This window comes from Falco rusticolus, chromosome 13 (genome assembly GCF_015220075.1).
Source record: "Falco rusticolus isolate bFalRus1 chromosome 13, bFalRus1.pri, whole genome shotgun sequence".
Lineage (NCBI taxonomy): Eukaryota > Metazoa > Chordata > Aves > Falconiformes > Falconidae > Falco > Falco rusticolus.
This window is the reverse complement of record NC_051199.1, coordinates 3,447,299-3,467,386: the sequence shown is the minus strand read 5'-3', so window position 1 is coordinate 3,467,386 and position 20,088 is coordinate 3,447,299. Positions and strand designations below refer to the sequence as shown.

Below are 20,088 nucleotides of genomic sequence, written 5' to 3'. Positions count from 1 at the left end.
GCTAATAATCTCATGTGTGTTTAATTCTGTGCACGTAGGCCCCAAGAATAAGAATGGAATCTGCATGAGTTATGGGTGCGTGTAGACTTTACCTGCTGGTTTAGCTATGGGTTAGGCAAAGTTCCAAACTTTTATTCAGTTCCAACGCATTTGATTTATTTCTTATTTCCTTAGGAAGAAAAAACTCCCAGATTCTCTCTCACTCCATGGATCAGTTATACGGCTCTCGCTTCTGAAAGGGATTTCTGCCCAAATAGTATCTGCAGCAGTAAGTGTCTTTTTCTCCAGGTTGCATCCATTAACAAAAATTTGAACCTCTTCTGTTGTGGAAGAGTGTGTGTGTGGTGATCTCCCTCCCCTTACTACTAGTTCTTGATAAAACGAACATTTTTGATATGTAAACTACTGACTAGTAATCCCTAGCCAGTAGTATCGGGTATTAGCTGAGCTGTTGCAGCAGCAATACAATAGGTCCTCTCTAATACAGAGTTGTGTGCTAGTTGTCATTAAACCTGGTGGGAAATGTTAATATAAAATGATAGCACCGCTATTGTTCTGCCTGCTTGAAGCTGCTGGGAACAGGTTTGCTTAATGCCTGCAGCAGGCATGCAGCACACCCGTTGCTGTGAGCTGAGCGAGGAGCAGGTTTGCATGTTCCTGCAACTGCGCTTGAGGCACAGGGGCAGCAGAGCTGGTCTGTCGGTTGTACTGCCGGGGGAAACCTGACCGCCCGAGATCGCAGCCAAGGTGGTGATTCTCGAAGCGTGTGGTTTCCGAGGCGTGCAAGGTAGGCTGGTTAAAACAGAACACAAGTGGCTCAGCTGGGAGTGTTTTGTGATGGCTGTGACCAGGGTTGCAGTGTGGTGCCACGGGCTGTTCCCTGCGTTGGCAGAGGTGTGGGTGAGCTACCGGGATGGGAAGCTAGTGAGGTGTGCTTGACAGGGCAGCGGGAAATGGGATTGCCACTGATGTCTGTGCCATGTACAAAGGGAATACTGAAAACTTACTAAGATTAGACTGCTTTAAGAAAAACACAGTAACTTTCATGTGGAATTGCAGGATATTCTGCTTCCTCTCCATTTCTGCACGCTTTCTCATCCTTTCTGAGTATTTCTAGCTGGTGGTTCCCTCCACACTTCTGCCCTGGTGGGACTATTAGAATGCAGCTTGTGTTGATTCTTCTGCATGTTGTAGTTCTAATTATTAGACATATGCACGGAGCTGGGAGTTCTGTCTCTCTTATGACTTGTCCTGTTTTTCTAGGACAAAGTGGATGCCGGCTTGCCCACTGCAATTGTAAGTAACAATTTTCAAGTACTGTATAGTTAGGTTTTGTGCAAGTTTGTTAAAGCAGTAATTTAAGACAGCTGATAAACACACCTTCCTTCTTACCCTTACTAAGGATTTTCAACTATAAGGGGTGAGAGAAGCTGCATGAAAGATCTGGTTCTTGGGGGCAGAGTTCAGCCTTCCTCAGCTGCCCTTCTGCAGTTCAAGCCCCAGGTTTTCCCCTTTTTCATGTCATTTCCAGGACTCGTTAGTTGCACGCCTAACCTTTCCTCGTAAGGGTGGTGCTCATCTGTTGTACATGTTGAATTCCCCTAGCTGTTTTCTTCTTTGACTCCTAACAATTTTTTTAAAGAAACTTAAACTGCAGTGCTCATGAAGTGCTGGGTTCAAAAGCAGCACAGCTCTGTTGTAACTGGAATATGACCCTAAAATACAAAATTTCACTGCAAGCCTGTCTGAAAGATACTCCTACTTACCAATTCAAATTAAACTTCTTGAAGTCAAACATGCTGGTTAAAATACATCTGAAGTGAAGCTGCCTGTAGTTAAAGGAGAAGAGGTGAACATTTTAAGGAGGTGAAATGCAGCAAATACTCGTTATGCCTTTCTGAGTTTTAATGTTTTAAGAAGAAACTAAAGATGTGCTTGGTTGCTTTGACTGCAGTAGCAGCAATCCATAAGAAGGTATGCTTTTGTTTAAAAAAGAAAAAGGAAAAAAAGCATAGTCACATCTAAGGGAAAAGGTGGCACAGCAAAATCGGAAGCACGCTGTGACTGATGTGCACATAGGATAAAAACCTATACTTACATAATCCAGACGTTAAACCACTTAATTTTGTAGTCTGACTTACGCTTGCTAAGAAATAAAAAAAAGAAAAATCTTAATATCTGCAGCATTATGTGATTTCTATGAAGTTTTATTTAATTGGGTGCAGGTTTGCAAGTGCAATAGAATCTTGGAGCTGTGTTTAATTCCCCACGGAAGGAAGCTGGAGTCTCTGGGCTTGCTGTGGACTGTCTCTTCAGGGGACCAGTGCTGCCCCGGGTTGTGTAAGAGTTCAGATGTGGGTGTAGCAGCTGAGGGAGAAGACCCCTCTGAATATTTATACTCTGCTACCACAGCAAAAGAACGAGACTGACCTTACAGAGAAGAAATTTCACTGTGGGTACTGCTCTGAGCATTTGAATTTCAAACAGCAGAGGAGGAGGCAGCCCTCTGAACTTGAGAAAATCTGTGTGATGCTCTTCAGATACAATACTTCTCTAGCTTTCACATAGAAATTGCTTGTCACTTATAGATGTAATAATTTTCTATTTTATAACCTTCTAAATCTTCCCCTTTGGGCAAACTTTGCATGAATATAGTGAGAGTTTAAGTGGCGGATTTGTGACTGACATTTCTTCTACTTTCAATCTTTTTGCATGACTCTTTCAGGCAGCATCAAACCTGATAGCAGTGGGCACTTCCCATGGGTTAGCGCTGATATTTGGTAAGTTAAAAATAAAGTTTTGAGGTTTTTGCATTTTGATGATCTTTAAAAAAACCCAAAAAAACCCCAAACGCACACAAACAAAAAGAACCCAGCCTGAATTAGAACTGCGGAGTGAATTTCTTCTAATATTTTCTGGTTGTGCTAAATGTGATTTTTTTCAGTAAAGAAAAGCACAAGTAATATTTTAGTTGTCCTTATTCACTTCTTTCTTCTGCTTTGTTGGGGACTGGCCCATTGGTATTGAGAAATTTAGTTCTGTGGCAGTTGTCTAAAAAGCATTTTTCTATGTTTAAATTACTCTGTTTTCATGTGGAAGAAACCAGAACCACTATAAAACCATGGTATCGTACGGTATTAATCTTCTTCCTGTGACATAGGACCTGCCAGCATTAGGGAAAATTCAAGTGTGTTCCTTGGGAGGTAGAACTTGTGACCCGTGGCTCCTGCAGGCTTGCATCATAGGTTTTCCTTCCCTGACCTTCCCCTGCACCAGTCACCTCTATGCCTCTTCGTTCTGTTATTCTTCCCTTCCTCTTATCACCAGACTTTCTTTAAAAAGTTTCTGAGCTCATGATTCTGACCAAATTCTTAAGAATTTTAGGAATTTCGTTATCCTCTTTATTTTTATTTCTAAGTTGCCTGAAGTTATTCAAGGGACCAAAAGTTACGGGGCACAGGGTACAACAGAAGGATGAGAAAGACTGTGACAGTCTAAGACTCACCTTCCTGGATGTTTAGACATTAAACTGTTTTCCATTTGCTTAATCCAGTATTGAAACAATTACAGAATGTGCTTAATCTGAATGTAAGTAATTTACCTGCTACAGTCAACATGTGATCGCACTGAGTTTTCAGTAGTAGATCTCAGTGGGTTTTCTAAAATTTGACTAGTATGTGGAGATCTCCAGTATCACTACTATGGAATACATTTTTGCTCTATTTTCCTGTCGCTGTTTCTGTGTGTGGACACTATGAAGTCATAAGCTTTTAAACAAGAAGCTGTTCTCTGCAAATGTCATGAGAGATTATTTTTAGCATTTTACACTCTAGAAGGGGCTGTAGGACTCTCTATAAGCATGCAAAGAGGAAAGATCTTTCTTACCTTCATCGTGATTGTTTCTGCATCAAGTCCCACGTAAGAGGATGGACCACTGAATGCCTGAATGTCCAAGGTGTTTAGTATGCTGGGGTATTGCAGTTGCTCTATCTTGTGAGGTCTGCTTGTTCGTTTTGCTCAATGCAAGTGTGTCTAAGCAGAGTTTTCTTTGAAACATCGTTGATTGCTTTGGACCAACAGGTTTACTGTTACTTTGGCCACGATCTTTACAAGGCTGCGTAGTCTGTAGTTACTCGGTTCATGTTGTGGCCTTTAGGAAATCTGGCATAATGTCAGCTTTCTGCTAATTGGCTTTTATTAAAATGAATGTCTATACTTTGAAGAACTTCTCTGCATACTTGCAACAGGGCCTTTAAAGCTTTGTGATCTACTGAAACATAAGAAGTTATTGCTTATACAGCCATGTAATGAGCTGTATGGTCACAGCAGGTTGGGGAAAACTACTTCCCTCTATTCTGCCCTGGTGAGGTCACATCTGAAGTCCTGTGTCCAGTTTTGGGCAGCTCAGTACCAGACAGACAGCGACGTACTGCAGTGAGCCCAGTGAAGGGGGGGCACCAGGGTGATGACAGGCCTGAAGCACATGATGCATAAGGAGAGGCTGAGAGAATCTGCTTTCTTCTGCATGCAGAGAAAGAAGCTGGGGGGACGTCATGCTCTTACCTTCTACTACCTAATGGAAAGGTACAGAGAAGAGAGACTTGGACCATTCTTAAAGGTCCATGGTGTTCGGTAATGAGGCAGTGGATCCAAGTTGCATCGTGGGAAGCTCTGATGAGCTTTTTCACCATGAGGGTGATGAAGCATTAGGTAAGGGTTGAGAGAGGATGTGTAATCTGCATCCTTGGGGATGTTCAAAACTCAGCAGAGCCCTGAGCAAGCTGATCTCGTTGACTTTGCTTGGAGCAGCAGGACTGGGCCAGAGACATCTACAGCTCCTTTGCTGTTATTCTGTGAGTCTATGCTGTAATTTCAAGGTGATGAGCAATGCCATGCCATCCAATTTTGTTTCAGATGTGGGCACGAATGCTTCCTGGACACTTCTGTTCTCTGCTAAATTCTTTTGGTTCTGTAACTAGAACGTGGGTGTTCACCCCAGTGCTCTCAGATCTGTTTGCACAGACAGAAATCCTCGCGGGATTTGGCTGTGTGAGGTCACCTTGTGTGCAGAAAGAGAGGATTAGTGATCTGGCTTGATTTTATTCTGTATTTTAAACCAGCAGTTTGTCTGTAGACCAATCAATTTCTGTACTTTTTAAATGAAAACATTTTTCTACTAGACATGTTAATTAGGATGAGATTTACTCCCTGGAGTTTACTAAGCTGTGTGCATGGTTTATACTGTACAATGAAAATACCATCTCTTTTGGCCTGCAAAAACGTAGGTCTGTTTTCTGATTGAATGTTGCTGGTGTTCAAATTTCTCTGAACAGTTTTATGTCACTAGCAGATTTTGAACCCTTTAGTCTTTCTTTAATTTCTTTAGCTATTTCATTAGTCTATTCTCATAAGTCCACCTGTACCTGTTGACTTGTCTCTTTCGTCCTTTTGAAGGAAGACTTGGGGAGCTTCCATTCTGCTTTTTTGAATGCTTCTGTTGGCTCTTGAAAAATTTATCACAGGACAGTTCTCAGATTGCACATATAATCTTTGAAAACCAACATTTTTCTTGCGGATTAGAATTGGATTAGATGCCAACTCTTTGACATCCTGAAAGTTGCAGAACTGTTGGTAGGAAGGGATGTCTGGAGGCCTGTAGTCACTCCTTGTTTGGTGCAGGACTGTCACCAATAACTGGTTTGGGGCTGCCTGGTTGTTTCTAGCCAAGTCTTGAAAAAAACCTTACGAATGAAAAATGCTGCCCAACAGGCAAATATGCATGCACGTGCTCCTCTGGTAACCTGCTCTAGGGCCACATAATGTTGCAGGGGGAAAAAAAAATTCCTAACAACCCATCTAAACCTCTCTATCTGCCATTTCTGGTATTTGCCATTTGTTACATGACGTGATGTTGCTGAGAAGAGTTTGGTGCTCTATCTTTCAGGTAGTTTATCTTCTGTTTGACACTTTGTTACCACATTTGGATAATGACAGCTTTTTCTGCCTTAGGAACACTACCCTTAGTTTGTTTCTAGTGCTGTGCTTGATTAGGGAATCTTTGTTCTATTATAAATGAGGGGCCATCCTTTTGCCAAATTCTTTCTGAAACTTTTTTCAGAGTTTTGAGCATTGTGCAAATGAACAATTAATGCTGTGTACCATCACTTGAGGATCACTAGCTGAAATGGAGAAGTGCTCTCCCAGCATGCCTATAGCAATAAACAAATAATCTTTAAACTTTTATTTCTCCATCTTTCTAGAAGAGCTAAGAGGTTTTTACAGTACTCAAAAACTAGCACTTAAATGGAACTCACTGAAATGTGTTATTTTTCATTAAGACTTTATGTTCCAGACAGAAAACTTCTATATAGCTAAACTTTGTTTAGATCAGTGTTGAACCATTTATTTTCTCTGTTGGCTGTAAAACTTACAGTTAGTGTCCTGAGTCTTTGTTGAGGTGTGGGGGTAGCATGGTATCTTGAGAGAACAGGTAGTGTAAATACCTAAAGACAGCATTAAATCTAGATTTTGGGGACCGTTGTCCTTGGTTCGTTTTTGAAGTTAATGGGGAGTTGACTGGCTGGCTGGTGGTAACTGCTGAAAATAGTTCTACCAGTTACATCACTGTGAACTTCCAGTTTTATTTCCTCTCACCACTTTTTGTTTTTAATACTATGAAGTCCAAATTCATAAACTCATTTTTCTTCAGTAATTCCATACACTTTTTAAACAGTTTTGTTTTTAAAACACCAGCTATCACAGCATCCTCTCGGTTACTTGTATAAATGAAAAGGGGAAGTTTTAAAAAAAAGAAACACTGCCAGCAAAATCTGAAGGTTCTGTCTGTCATTGAATTTTATCACATATATGCTGTTTGTTACTTAACTCCTTTTATGTTGACTTCTGGCTTTTTCTTTCCTCTTTTGGCCCTTTCTGTGTGGAATGAAAAGGAAAAGGTACAGTAACACTGCACTGTGCACGTACCCTGCATGAGCAACTCCTGTCTTGCCCAGTTTGCATGTTGTCTTAAGTATCAGAACTTAAGATACCAGATAAGCAGCGAGTAAGGCAGTGCAGTAACCAGCCAGTGGCTAACACTACTGGGCCAGTCTGGGAACTGGTTGTTGAATGCATATGCATTGCACGCTTCCAGACTCCCTAGGAAAGAACAGCAGAGGAACAGGTCAATGTGCTATTTATGTTTTAGGGCAGCACGTCCATAGCTGTTGGTAAAGGCATTATTTCAGGGCAGGACAAAGGCTCTTCTGTGAAGTCACCGTTCATGTATTTCTGCCTGAGAGCTGCCAAGTGGGAGCACTGTGGAACCCAATTCAAAGAGCTGGAAGCCAGAAGCTGGTGAAACCCACGCAAGCAGATAGCATCTGACAGCTCTGCTCATGCACCAGTTATGCAGCTGAGGAAGGAGTAGTGGGTTCCTGATGGGGTAGCCACAGGTGATCTGACGTAGCCCCTGCTCTGAGTAATCAGTTTGCTAGCCTAAGGTGGGGGTAGGGGATGTGGAGGAGGGTTCAGCGTGCCCTGGTTTAGGGGGCAGCTGTTGTGATACTGGGGGAGATGGCATCTGCAGCCTGTCCCAGTAGCTCACCATCTCTTGTCCTCCTGATCCCCAGGCCCAAGAGGGATGTACCTCCTGGGAGAGCAGTTACTCATGCTGGGCCAGAGAAAGGTGGGAGGAAAGGACCTATTCATAAAATTTGTAGTATTTGAGTAATTCTGCAGGAAATAAAGCAGGCCTTTCAAACTCAGGAAAATCACGGCTTAAGAAAAAGATCTGGATGAAAACCTGGTGATCTGATAAGTAATGACTTCTGGAGTGCTCTGCTTATTCCTTTGTTGTGGAAAGCGACTTTTTTCATATTCACAAACTTGTTTTTATCCTTTACGTGTAGAGCTGTATCAAAATGCCATCTCATTTTGACTTCAGACTTTGAGAACAACACAAATAGTTACTGCTAGAAATTTTTCAGAGGAAAAACTGCGTTATGTAAATAGCAAATTAAAAGCTTTTTGACAATTGAAAGCCACCTTTTTTTTCCCAAGCATTTTAGAAAAAGCTTTTTATGCTTAATCCTAGTTGTGCCTTAATTGAAAGCTGGTAATATTAATCTGGAAATTCATCAGACCACCTTTTATAACAGTTTGCTTTGTTTTTATTACTCTGCCAGTTGATAGGAGCTCATTGATTCAGGTATCTTGCTTTGCTTTGGAAGCAATTTCATCCATCTTATTCATAGTTAGTTGGTTTGTTTGTTTGTTTTTTTAATCTTATCTAAAGGCACCTCCTTGTGTGTCATCTTTTCACTGGCTGGAAACAAGTACTGGCCTGGGTTTCTCTGGGGTTAGTGGTCCAAGTGACTGTTTCTCAATTCTGAAAATGATCTCTGGCAGACAATGGGCCCTTCCTTCTTAGGAAGGAATAATTTGAGTCACACAAAGCATTTAATTTTTGGGGTGGAGTGGGGGTCTTTTTTATTTTGAATTAACGTTGTGGGTGAGGGAAGGAGAAAATGGGTTTGGCAGTTTATGTGGGTATAAAGATGTAAAGCTGGACTGAAAGTAGTATTGATTCTGAAGCTGCTGCCCTTTTGCAGCAAAAGCTGTGAAAGATTCTCCTTTTTCATGCCTTACAGGAAACAAGTTATCGATTGATTTACTGACAGGTTTAAGCTGAAGTGGAAAGAACAGAATGCACTTTGCTTTAATAGCAAGAGCTGCGGTATTCACCTTGTTTTTAAATGTATTTCTATGGTTAGCAGATGGTCTTTTTGTAAGTGAACTCTTACTTTCCAGACCTCTAGAACAGGAATTATTTCTAAGGGACTTGAAGGACACCACTTGGAGAATACTTCTCTGGGGAACTTGTTTTCTAGCTGTAGCTCTGTGCTGTCTGAACTTCCATAGACGTCTTCTATGAGTTTTTTCTTCTTTTTCTTTGACCTGTTCTGATCTATGCCATGTTACACCCTTGTCACAGTGATGTCAAGATGTTTTCTAGTAGCATGATGATTTTTATTTCCATCACATGGCTTCTGCTTTCACCTTATCCTAATAAAGAGAGTTGTGTGCAGAACAATGGCCTTACTTTTGAAGTGTTTCCACTGCCTTGTGCTTGGTAATAGAGGTGGTGGTTGAAATACCCTGTCTGGCCCCTGGAGCAGAAGGTGCTGTGTTTGCTGTGGCTCTGTGGCATCAGACTTGATCTTCAGCAAGGCTGTGTTGCACTGGAGCGGCAGATGTGATGCATTGCATGTTGGTTTTCTAATTTTTTTGCTGTAGTGATACTGAAGTAGTTTTGGCTCCATGTTTCTCTTACATATTGAATGATGGCAGCCATTCACGCTATAGTCACTTGAATTGTGTCCATCCTTTGTTTAGTTAAACACGAGTGTTAAGGCTTAAAATTTAGGTATCTATTTATACAGCAACTTGTGTGACTGCCAGAGCTGCTTCTGTACATGTAGGTTCAGCCAATTTGAACCCTTATGTTCTTGTTGGCTTTAAAGAGGGTATTATCTTGAACGATGTCACATTCATTTAGAAATCTAATGAGAAGGGGTATTTTACACAGATTATTTAACTGAGAAAAGTAATCTTCATCTGCCTGTAGTTTAACTGAACATCTCACACTAGAAGCAGTATCTGTATGAAATGTTCAGTGTAAACAAGTAAATGTCAGTTCTCATTTGAAAATACAACTCCTGTGTTCTCTTTGGCATAAGCCAGATTGCAGGGGAAGAAAGGGACATGAAGAACAGGTAGTCTTTCCCAGAGTTGCCTTGGCTGCTTGTCATCTGACGAAGAGATGATGATTTTCATTGATATGGTCAACTGAAGGCCTCTTTCTCTTTTTTCCTGTCACAGATTGCAGGCGTAGAGGTCTTCAGCATTCACAAGAATCCTGATGTCTTTGAGCACCCAAAACGTACGGTGTTCTCTTGGCCGCTACTGGCATCTTTTAGGTCAAAACTGACAGTTTTTTATAATACCTGGGCTTTCCTTGTGTATTTGCAAGAGAGAGCATGGCCTTTCTGTCTCCCCCAGGCCCTGTCTCATTTGGTGCCCAGAACAAGTGATGTTTGTAACACCCTCTTGATCCCTACCTCTCCCCTACCGCTATCCAGGTTTTCCAGGAAAAGGGATTCTTACTTCCTTTTGGGCTACTGTAGCAGATGAGTTTGTTAAGGTAGGTGCAGGAAAACAAGGAATAGATGGAAAAAGTCTTTGAACTTGTCCCTAGTCTTTCTCCTCATGCTAAACAGTGTTTTTAAGTAGCCCATGAGTTCAGATACTCTTCTTGCTAGTGTTTATTTTGGTCCTCCTACTAATGCCTCTTCATACTGGTAGAACTTGTAAGGTGACTCCCACTGTGCATGTGCTCCGCCATCAATCCGTCTGTGCAGGCCGATGAACACATCACTTTGTATTGGGGAAGAAATGAGATCCATCCATGCTCTGTTTCACATCTAGCACATTGCTAGTGGTGCTGCAACTGTCCTGTGCCTTGGGTAGTTCTTCCAGGGGCTTTCTGGTGCTCTGTTGCTGTCTGTTCCCCTGGGTCCAGTCCTTTCGCTCCCTTGCTCAAGGTGAAATCCTGCACGCTCTTTTTGCGATTCTTCTGATGTATTTCAGATCTCTAGTCTTCATTCCAACAGTCCTCACAAAACATCTTTTCATCCTCCCCCACTTAAAAGCAGGTAAAAAATGGAGAAAGGTGGAAAAAGTAGATCCAGAACACTTGTTTTCTTAGCTTTTAAAATAAAAGCAGCCTGGGAACACAAATTCATTTTCCCTCCAATTTCTGGCCTTTATCAGCAAAACTGAGGAATAAAAGTTACATAAAATTACACTTACCAAAAGCCTGTGTTGGGGATTTGTAGTTGGTGTTCAAATCTGCGTACAGAAGTATCAGGCTCGGAAGACAGAATTAATTTTCTGTCATCTTCCTTGCTACAACTTAAGCACTACTGTAGAATAGTAAAAGGAAAGCTAGATATTGCTGTGATTCTTCTAGGTTTCTTCTTCAGTTTGTAATACCTCTGCATTTCCATAATCCCTCTGCCTGTTTTGTACTTTTTAAAATAATTTTTTTATTTCCCTGCAAGATGGTGTCCTGCTATCTCTGTACTAACATGTGCTCTCATCTTGTAAACTCTTTTTAAAGAACTTAACTGTAAGCCTGTGAATTGTTAATGTACCCCAAGTGAATTGTATATGTAAATAAGGGCATGATGTTAATTTTAATCATTGCTTTTTCTTTAATTCCTTGCTAATTGTTCTGCTCTAGATCAGAACCAGGCTCTCCGTCTGTGTTTGGGCAGCACTGCTGTTGGCGCCCAGTACGGGGCTATCTCTGCTCTCAGTATCAACAATGACTGTTCAAGGCTCCTGTGTGGCTTTGCGAAAGGACAGGTAATTCCCCTAGGATGAGATGGTTCAGTGCTCTGTCCTTCTGCAGGCTGTTACGGGGAGGCTTGCCAGCGGTGACGATAGCTCCAAGCCAGCTCCAAGCTGGTTCTGTGCTGAGGAGCTGTATGTGTGTCTTGATCTGCCCACAGCTTTTCTTGGCCAGGCAATTCCTGCATCCAGTGAGCTGGCTCGGGTTGTTTGGGGTAGGTTGCTGTGGAGAAAAGGGGTGATGCAGAATATAGGGAAGGATTCGATTAGTTATGGTTCGTTGGGACAGAAGTCCTGCTCCTGGTAAACTGAAATGTGCCATGGCACACTAGGACAACTAGCTTAGTCTTTCTAGGTCACTTTGAGATCTAGGTTTTGCTATTACAGCTAGTTTCTACTGTGGTGATGACTTGAAATTTTTGCAACTCATATCTAGCCCCAAAGTTAATTTTTACTAATACCTTACTTCTGTTGTATGACAGAAGCACCATAGCTTCTGAATGCAGGGGAAAAAGGGGTTGAGTCTGCTGTTGTAGTTTTATGTCCTTCTCTGAACCTAAAGAGAGAGAAAGCAATTCTTGAACAAAAGCTGTAGGACTAAAACTAAACTAAAACAGATAGAAGTTAACTTGGTAAAATTTAGAGCTCCATGGAATACAAAGAAGGCTGCTTTGTTTATCTTTTTAGTTTCATTCTGTTTTGCTCCTTTGACTTTCACCCTCATTCTAGGTAAAACACGCTGCAGTGCCTATGACAGAGCTAAACGACAGATTGCTCCAGACCATGTGGAAATACAGATTTGATCCATGCAGACCAGTAGCCAGTTTTAAATGATACTCAGATAAAATATTTTGGAGCAGCAGTTCTGAAACATCTGGTCTATGTTTGTATCAAAGTATCTAACTTTGATAGATGGTTTCTGGAACTATATAAAATAGTATTTCCAATAAGAAGTTTGATTCAAATTGTAATCTCAGCTCTTCTGGGCTAAATATTCCACAGGTACGCAGTAAGTAGTTTGGGACTTTCTGGTTCTTAGTTGAGAAATTGCCTGAATGTAATATCCAAGCGCAAGCCAAGCAACTGCTGCCTGACCTGTCATGCTGAGCAAAAGCAGGAGAGGAGTGACAGGGTTCATGGTAGCCATGGAGATGACTGAGTTTTGCTGATGGGTGTTAGAGATTTTTCAACTGTTCACTGGTTCTGTGAGAGAGAAATGCATTGAGCCACTTCAAAGAGTGTTGTGTGGTAGCAAAGTTATCTTACACTCTTTAATTGTGTGATCAGGCAGGTAGCTGTGAGGCGAGTGAGTTCGGGCAGGTGGTGAGAGCTTTCCAAAAGGACATGATTCAGAGTTGTGAAGGTAACCCTAATGTTGTCAACAGAACTATAAGCTGATAAGCGAACTGATTGTAAAAACAGGGTAGGAACAGATTTCAGACCACTTTAATATGAAGACCTTACTGACCCAGGGTGATACTGGGAATATAGAGATTTATTGATGTGCTAACGCACAAGATGATGGAGAGAACGCCTTGGCAGTAGATGTGTACTGAGAACAATCTGCTTGCAGATCACAATGTGGGATCTGGCCAGTGGGAAGCTGCTACGATCAATAACAGATGCCCACCCGCCAGGAACAGCCATTTTGCACATCAAGGTAACAAACACTACAGGTACTCCTTGTATACTACTTCTTTCTTTCCTTCAAAGTACACACCTGTGTTCAGTCAATGTGTTCTCTTTCCGTGTGTAGCACTTTTAGATTTACAGATGAGAGCAGCTACTTAGGAGCTATATGGCAGTAGTATCCAGAGGTAAGAGAAATGAGCAGAAATTCTATTTAAAAAAGAAACAGTATTTTGAGAGCTGAAATAATGGTATCGGCTGTGAGTTGTACTGTAACAAACTGTCGTTTTCTGTTATAACTCCCCTCTCTCATGCCAAAATCTATGAAGAATTAGTTTCTAGAATACATTTCTCTAAATCTTGCAGTGGTTTGAACATGACTTGCCAACTTTAAAGAGTCTGAAGCTCAGAAAGCAGCTTCTGTCAGCAGTTTTTCAAATAGCTTGTTGGGAATGTTTGGATTGAAAAAGAAATCATTTGTGGCTTCTTGCTCAACATAGCATTGTTGTCACACACAGAAACTCGTATCTGATTTTGTGCATGGCTTTGTTTTATGTGGACCTCTCCTACCAGAGCGTAATGCTCCTCGGCAGCCTGGTCGGAGCAGTGACTTTGGTGCCTCACCCAAACTCTTCTCTCTTCTCCTTTCCTGGACCTTGCTGAGACATCGCAGAACCACACAGTGTCACACATGGAGCTAGTGTAGTGGGCCTCGTGGGGCACATTGCTCAAGGACAGGTTCTCACGTGCTGGTTGGTCTCACCTGGCTAACCAAAAATGTTTTGTGGGCGTGGAGGTGCCCCCTTTTGCTGCTGTATCTTTCATGCTTCCCCCTCTGCCATCTTTGCCCTGTGCCTATGGATGAATATTCCCCTGTGCCAGGTCCTCTGCTCCTAGTGCCCCCCTTCTCTAGCTTGTGACCTGGGGCGGTAGCAGCGTTGAAGAGTACTCTGACACAGCTCTACAGGCCAGATGCTTGTGCTGCCAGATGCTGGGTTGCAGAGTCCTCCAGAACGGTACCTCAGCTATGGCTGTGACCCTTTCTTATTTTCATTATTTGGTATCGTTAGTAGTTCTGGATGGTTTGGATTTTGGTCTGTTTGTGCCTGCAGCCCATTCACCAGCTCCTGGCCTTGAGGCTGTGAGCTGTTCTAGTGGTAACACAGGTTTTGGCATGCTGGGGTTCTGAGCTGCAATAGAAAGTAATGAGACTTCGATAACAAAAATTTAGCAATAGGGCTTGCTGGAGGGGTGAAGATGAAACATTAAACCTTGCTTTTCTTACCCATCATAAAAAAACCCAACCAATAATTGTCTCAGCTCTGTGTGCTAAAAGTGTCTTTCTGGTAGGTGCAATGGTTGTACTTTCGTGTGCTGTTAATGATGCCATAGCGTAGATTTTTCTGTCCCTTTTTTTGTAATTTATTTCTTAGTGTCGCTTTTAATCTAATTATCTGTTCAGTTTACAGATGACCCGACGCTTGCAATTTGCAATGACAGTGGAGGCTCCGTATTTGAACTGTCATTTAAGTAAGACAATAACTCTTAAGTACCCATAGAAAGTACAAGAAACTAATGCTGGGTCATAACTTGTGAAACCTAAGCAAATAAAGCTACTGCCTGAATGCTGAAGGTGTAATTTAGGGCTGTAGTATAATTTCACAGCTGAAGTAAGATGCAATCTGGCAATGTAATAGTCTAAGAATATTGTCCCGAATCTTGGCATTTATTGTGGGCTCCTCGTAGTTTTTCTTGTTTCATTAGTGAGAACTGCCCTGCAGTAACTGCTTGTTTTCTTCTTGGCCTCTTCAAGAGGAGGAGGGACAAGGAGGAAGGATTGACAGTCTAGGGAGTCTGGGCTTTACTGTTAAATAAGATCTTAAGGAATTCTTGTCTGTATCTGAGCAGCTGTATGGGACTGCTTCCAGTGACAGACTGAAAATGATCCCTGGAGCTGTGTGAAGGATCACTTTTGAGATTTCCTGAGATTGTTGGGTTGATCTCTTCTTGATGGCTGGACACCAAGCTGATCTCATTTCTTTACAGGAGGGTTATGGGAGTGAGAACATGTGAATCACGGTGTCTCTTCAGTGGCTCAAAGGGGGAAGTTTGCTGTATTGAACCGTTACATGCAAAAGTTGAGCTGAGAGACCATCCTATCACCCAATATTCACTGCTGGCTATGGCCTCCCTAACAAAGGTAACTTGCTGCTTGCAGAAGGCTTTGTGTGAGAAATCACAAAGGAGAAGTCTTCTGGTATATACTGAAACATTTTTATTTTGCATTTTTGTTGTTCTTGAAGATACTGGTTATTGGCCTGAAGCCATCTCTGAAAGTGTGGATGACCTTTCCCTACGGTCGTGTGAGTAATGAAGGCAAACAGTTGCGTTTTGGGTTATGGCTAGAGTGAAGGGGATGAGATTAGGACCAGGTGTTTGGTATTGCTGCTTTATCAGTACGCAGTAAACTTTGCCCTGCGGAATTGTAGTGATAATCTGTTGGCCTCTTGTGGGCAGAGAGGAGGTGGAAAAGCCGCTTTCAGCTGTACCTGTGTGAAGATGCTGAATTTCTCCATTAAGTAGGAAGAGTGGAACACGGGAGCCCCTCAGCTGTTTCTTCTGTCTTGTGTGCAGCCTGGACACACCCTCAGATGGGACGTTAGCCTGATTATCATGGAATCACAGAATGGTTTGGGTTGGAAGGGACCTTAAAGATCATCTAGTTCCAATGCACCTGCCATGAGCAGGTCACCTTCCACTAGACCAGGCTGCTCAAAGCCCCATCCAGCCTGGCCTTGAGCACTGCCAGGGATGGGGAGTTGTTGCCCACAGCTTCTGTGGGCAACCGGTTCCAGTGTCTCACCACCCTCACAGTAAATAATTCCTTCCTAATACCTAATTTAAATCTCCCCTCTTTCAGCTTAAAACCATTCCACCTTGTCCTGTCACTACACGACTTTGTTAAACATCCCTTTCTGGCTTGTTTGTCAGCCCCTTTAGGTACTGGCAGCTGCTGTAAGGTCTCCCTGTAGCCTTCTCTTCTCCAGGCTGAACAACCCCAACTCTCGGCTGTCTTCGTAGGAGAGGTGCTCCAACCCTCTGGTCATCTTTGTGGCCTCTGGACTCACTCCGACAGATCCATGGCTACAATCACCTTGGACTGGGGCCATTGCTTTACATAAGAACCATCCAATAGAACCCTTAATTGCAGGGACAGAAAACAAAGTGGAATTAGAGCACTACACAATCTTCTAAACTCTTGATTATTCACTTTCACTAGTGCAATTCGTCTTGGAAAAGCAGCTGGGGGCAGATGTGGGGTATGTTATTGGGAGAATGGAGACAAGGTTGCTAGCAAGCTGCAGCTTGTCCATCAATCCTTGTGAGATTGGATCTATATTAAGCAACTAGGGCACGGGTTTTGTGACCATCCACTTTGCCAAGAGTCACATGTTGCCCCTGAACTGTCTGGCTGGACCGAAGAGCAGAAGCTACTGCTCAGCTGCCAGCAGACCAGGAAATTGCTTTACATCATGTGTGTGTACATGGCAAAGTCAGCGAGTAGCAGCTGATGAACAGCATGTGTCCTGGAACTGAGGTTCTGCCTTGTGTACCTTAAATACCCGCTGTGCTTTTTGTCTAACAGATGGACCCTTCTAGTGTCCCTCTTCTGGCGTGGCACTTTGTGGCTGTACAGAACTCTGTGAACCCCATGCTTGCGTTTTGTCGAGGAGACGTCGTGCATTTTCTTTTGGTAAGCCTTGGAAGTTTTGTGCTGTTTTTCAGATGGCCATATCTTGCTCACATGTTCCGTTGACTGAGCCTCTGTCTCAGCGAAAGTACGGTATCTGTGCATGCTGGGGATGTCTGCAGCTTGCAGCCAGCTTGGGAAAACAAACCTGCTGGCCATTGCTCTTCAGCAGGCGGTGGTGCCCTTCCCTGAGAATCTGGAGGCATGAGCTTTATGTGTTCCAGGAGTGATGATGTGCTACCTACCTCATTTCTACTGGAGGGAGAAGAATGTGGATTGGTTTCGGGGAGATCACATGAATTCGAGATACTGTTTCATTTTTTTTGCTTTAAAAGATGAGCCTGGAAAACACTTGCATAAACCACTAAGACAACAGCTTTCAGGTCCTGGTGGCATGTGACTTTAGGGCATGCCACTCACCCTGTTTGATCTGCAGGAGTTACACAGGCAGGTGTGGTTGAAGATGATTTCATGTCTGATTTCAGTGTGAGAGCAGTACATAGGCTTCAGGAAATCTGGTGTTTTGGCTTTGGAATGTTAAGTTTGTTTCCCAGCTCTGCTATCATCTTGGACGTTAAGCTTTACTCGAGTACCCAGACATTGTGTTGTCAGGATTGAATCCTCCTTCTCTATCTTCTCTCTTGGTAAACTTGGGGAGAAAGAAAAGGGTGTATGTTTAAACCTGTCTTGCTGGAGATGTCTGTGCGTGCAATAGCATTGGTTTCTGCACAGATACCCAGCTCAGCTATGGCCAGTACTGCTGCTTTACTTACAGGTTACTAAACAGCAGCCACGTTACCTGAATTCAGGTGTCTCTTGCTGTACTTCAAATTGTCAAAATGTAAAAACCCCACCCATATTCTTCCTTGCAGAATGCTTTTTTGTAACGATGATGAATTAAAGGCAGTTTCACATTAGTGTTCTGTGGTTCTGACTTTTATGAGCAGAAAGTACAGTATGTCCTGCATGGGAAAAGGGAAGACCCTTGACTGGTGGTTGTCATGCAGCATCTCCCTTACATTCAGTATTCCAGTGGGATGGAACCCCTTGGGAGGCAGTGAATGCAAATCGGTCCTCCTGCAGTGTTCTGCACGAACCCTAGAGGTTCACATCCCTTTTATAACCTGAATTGCCATATATCATATGTGAGGCGGCCATGGGGGGACAACCTCTTGAACACACATAGTTTATGACATCCAGCTCTTGTGGTGCAAATAGATGATTTAAAATTGGTCCAGCAGATGGTATATATTTTTACTGCCCTCTGCTTGGAGCCTTCTGTTTCCACACTTACAAGAGTGGTTTTGAAAGTGAGACCTTACGCTCCATTGGAGAAACATGTGTGCTGCCACGTACGCTCAGCGTGCCTGTCTGAGGGGAGCTCCGGACTCCTGGAGTTGGTGTGATGTCCTGTGGGAACAGAGAGGTTGAGTTGAAGAAAGTCTTGGAGTTTGAGTCAACCTTGTCCACTTTCTCTTTTAGGTAAAGAGAGATGATACTGGTGCAATACATGTCAGTAAGCAGAGGCAGCTTCATCTACACTATGACCTCATCAACTTTACTGTAAGTTTCAGTGTTAATAGACTGGTTAATTTTTTTTTTTTTTTTACTAGTTTTCTTGTAAATGTATCTCAGTAGCCCTTAGTTGTATACTATTGGCTTTACAAATATAGCATGAGAAGTGGCTGTGTTTATCTGGGGCTAACTAACTGCAAACTCAAACTGGGGACTCAGTGGAAAACCAGCACATGTGAAGTGGCAAGTAGTAGCTATAGGATAAAAAATTAGTAGCATGGAGGCAATACTGCCTTTTCTTGGGAAGGAGGGGTAGCCTTGTTGGGGAATATTTTCAAGAACCAGAGAGTCTGGAAAGAAAGATTTTTATTCTATATTCTCACTAAAAAGAATGCAAACTTCTGTGTACCTGGCTCAGTAAAATTCTAGTGTCTCTGTATATGAGTGCTTGCTAAAGCACTGTAAATTATTTGATGCTTTCAACAAAAAAAAAATGTTCAACCCTAAAAGGTATTAGAGAGTACAGCAAGTAAAACATGGAAGGCCAAAATACCAAGGTGGGCATCCATATCAGCTGGAATTTTAAGTTTGTTAACAAATATGCTTGGCTCTTGAAAAAACTGAATATTGTAAAAGCAGCCAAAAAAAGCCTTTTTCTTTGCAGGGTTTTGAACATAAAAGTAGAAGCCACAGAATACGAATGACAGGCTTTGAGTTTAACTTAGACATACTTTCTTTTTTTAATGCTTCCTGATGCCATATTTCCCTCCCAAGGGATCTGAGAACAGGTGTCACAGTAGTCTTGTTTTTGAGACCTTTGGATAGGAAGTGTGCTAGAGCGTAAGTAGTGCACCAAGAGGACAAGAACTCCAGTGGATTACCATTTGTCTAGAGGTGTTTTCTGCGAAGAAGGTTCCTTGCTTTCCTCAGTGTTAGAACTGATACTCCGGAAGGAGCCTCCCTACCTTTACCTGTGGAAATATGCACGTGTGCTGTTGTGAAGTGACTTTGTATAGTAACAAAGCTACTAGCCATCCTAGAGCTTCCAGTATTGGTACGCGAGGATATGTCCAGAGCCTGTTTCGTTGGCCTCTGATTGTGTATACATTGCTGAGATCTGTGATTTATTGCTTTTTCAGTGGATAAACTCACGGACAGCAGTGCTTCTGGACAGTGTGGAGAAGCTGCATGTTATAGATCGTCAGACGCAGGAGGAGCTGGAGACTATAGAGATCTCAGAGGTTCAGCTCGTCTACAACAGCAGCCACTTCAAATCGCTGGCGACGGGAGGCAACGTCAGCGAAGCCCTGGTAGGCACAAACGACCGGCTTGACCACAGCTAACGGTGTTTCAGCTGCCCTAAGTGGGAGCCTGGAGCTTTTGAAAAAAAGCCTTTTTGAAGCATCTTAAAAATCATACGTGCTGTTGATGTGGCCCAGTAACAGTTCATGTTTCCTTTTGCATATTGATGTTTATAGGAGTTCCTCTTAAGTTCCCAATCTTTGGAATACTCTGTACAGAAAAAAAGCTGATGTGCTTTGTTCTTCAAGAGAATCCTATAGGCTGTTCTACTTTGTATGCCACAGATACTCTGCGGTAGCAGTGCCTGTGCAGTACGTGCGTTCCCTGCCCTTGTCTCGTAGATTTGTCGTGCAGGATAGAGAGGATGAAATGCTACGCTTGTAGGTACTACACTTCTTGTTTGAAGTAGAAAACCAAAGCCACCCATGCTAGTGGAAATTGCAAAACTTCAAACGTCACGTTTTCTATTTTTTCCT

General features: G+C 42.6%; 1 protein-coding gene across 4 annotated transcripts in view; it reads left to right on the top strand.

Annotated features, from left to right (window-relative positions):
- VPS8 (VPS8 subunit of CORVET complex) overlaps positions 1-20,088 on the top strand; it is an 85,483-nt gene that overhangs the window by 4,821 nt on the left and 60,574 nt on the right. For 2 of the 4 annotated variants that reach the window (XM_037407546.1, XM_037407544.1), the window contains exons 4-15: positions 175-268; positions 1,264-1,296; positions 2,726-2,780; positions 6,951-6,956; positions 11,306-11,430; positions 12,989-13,075; positions 14,507-14,574; positions 15,091-15,244; positions 15,348-15,407; positions 16,691-16,798; positions 18,278-18,358; positions 19,450-19,620. In XM_037407546.1, coding sequence (XP_037263443.1) covers positions 175-268; positions 1,264-1,296; positions 2,726-2,780; positions 6,951-6,956; positions 11,306-11,430; positions 12,989-13,075; positions 14,507-14,574; positions 15,091-15,244; positions 15,348-15,407; positions 16,691-16,798; positions 18,278-18,358; positions 19,450-19,620 — 1,042 coding nt within the window. The remainder of the gene's footprint in view (positions 1-174; positions 269-1,263; positions 1,297-2,725; positions 2,781-6,950; positions 6,957-11,305; positions 11,431-12,988; positions 13,076-14,506; positions 14,575-15,090; positions 15,245-15,347; positions 15,408-16,690; positions 16,799-18,277; positions 18,359-19,449; positions 19,621-20,088) is intronic. The other 2 variants (XM_037407545.1, XM_037407543.1) reach the window with 1 other exon arrangement.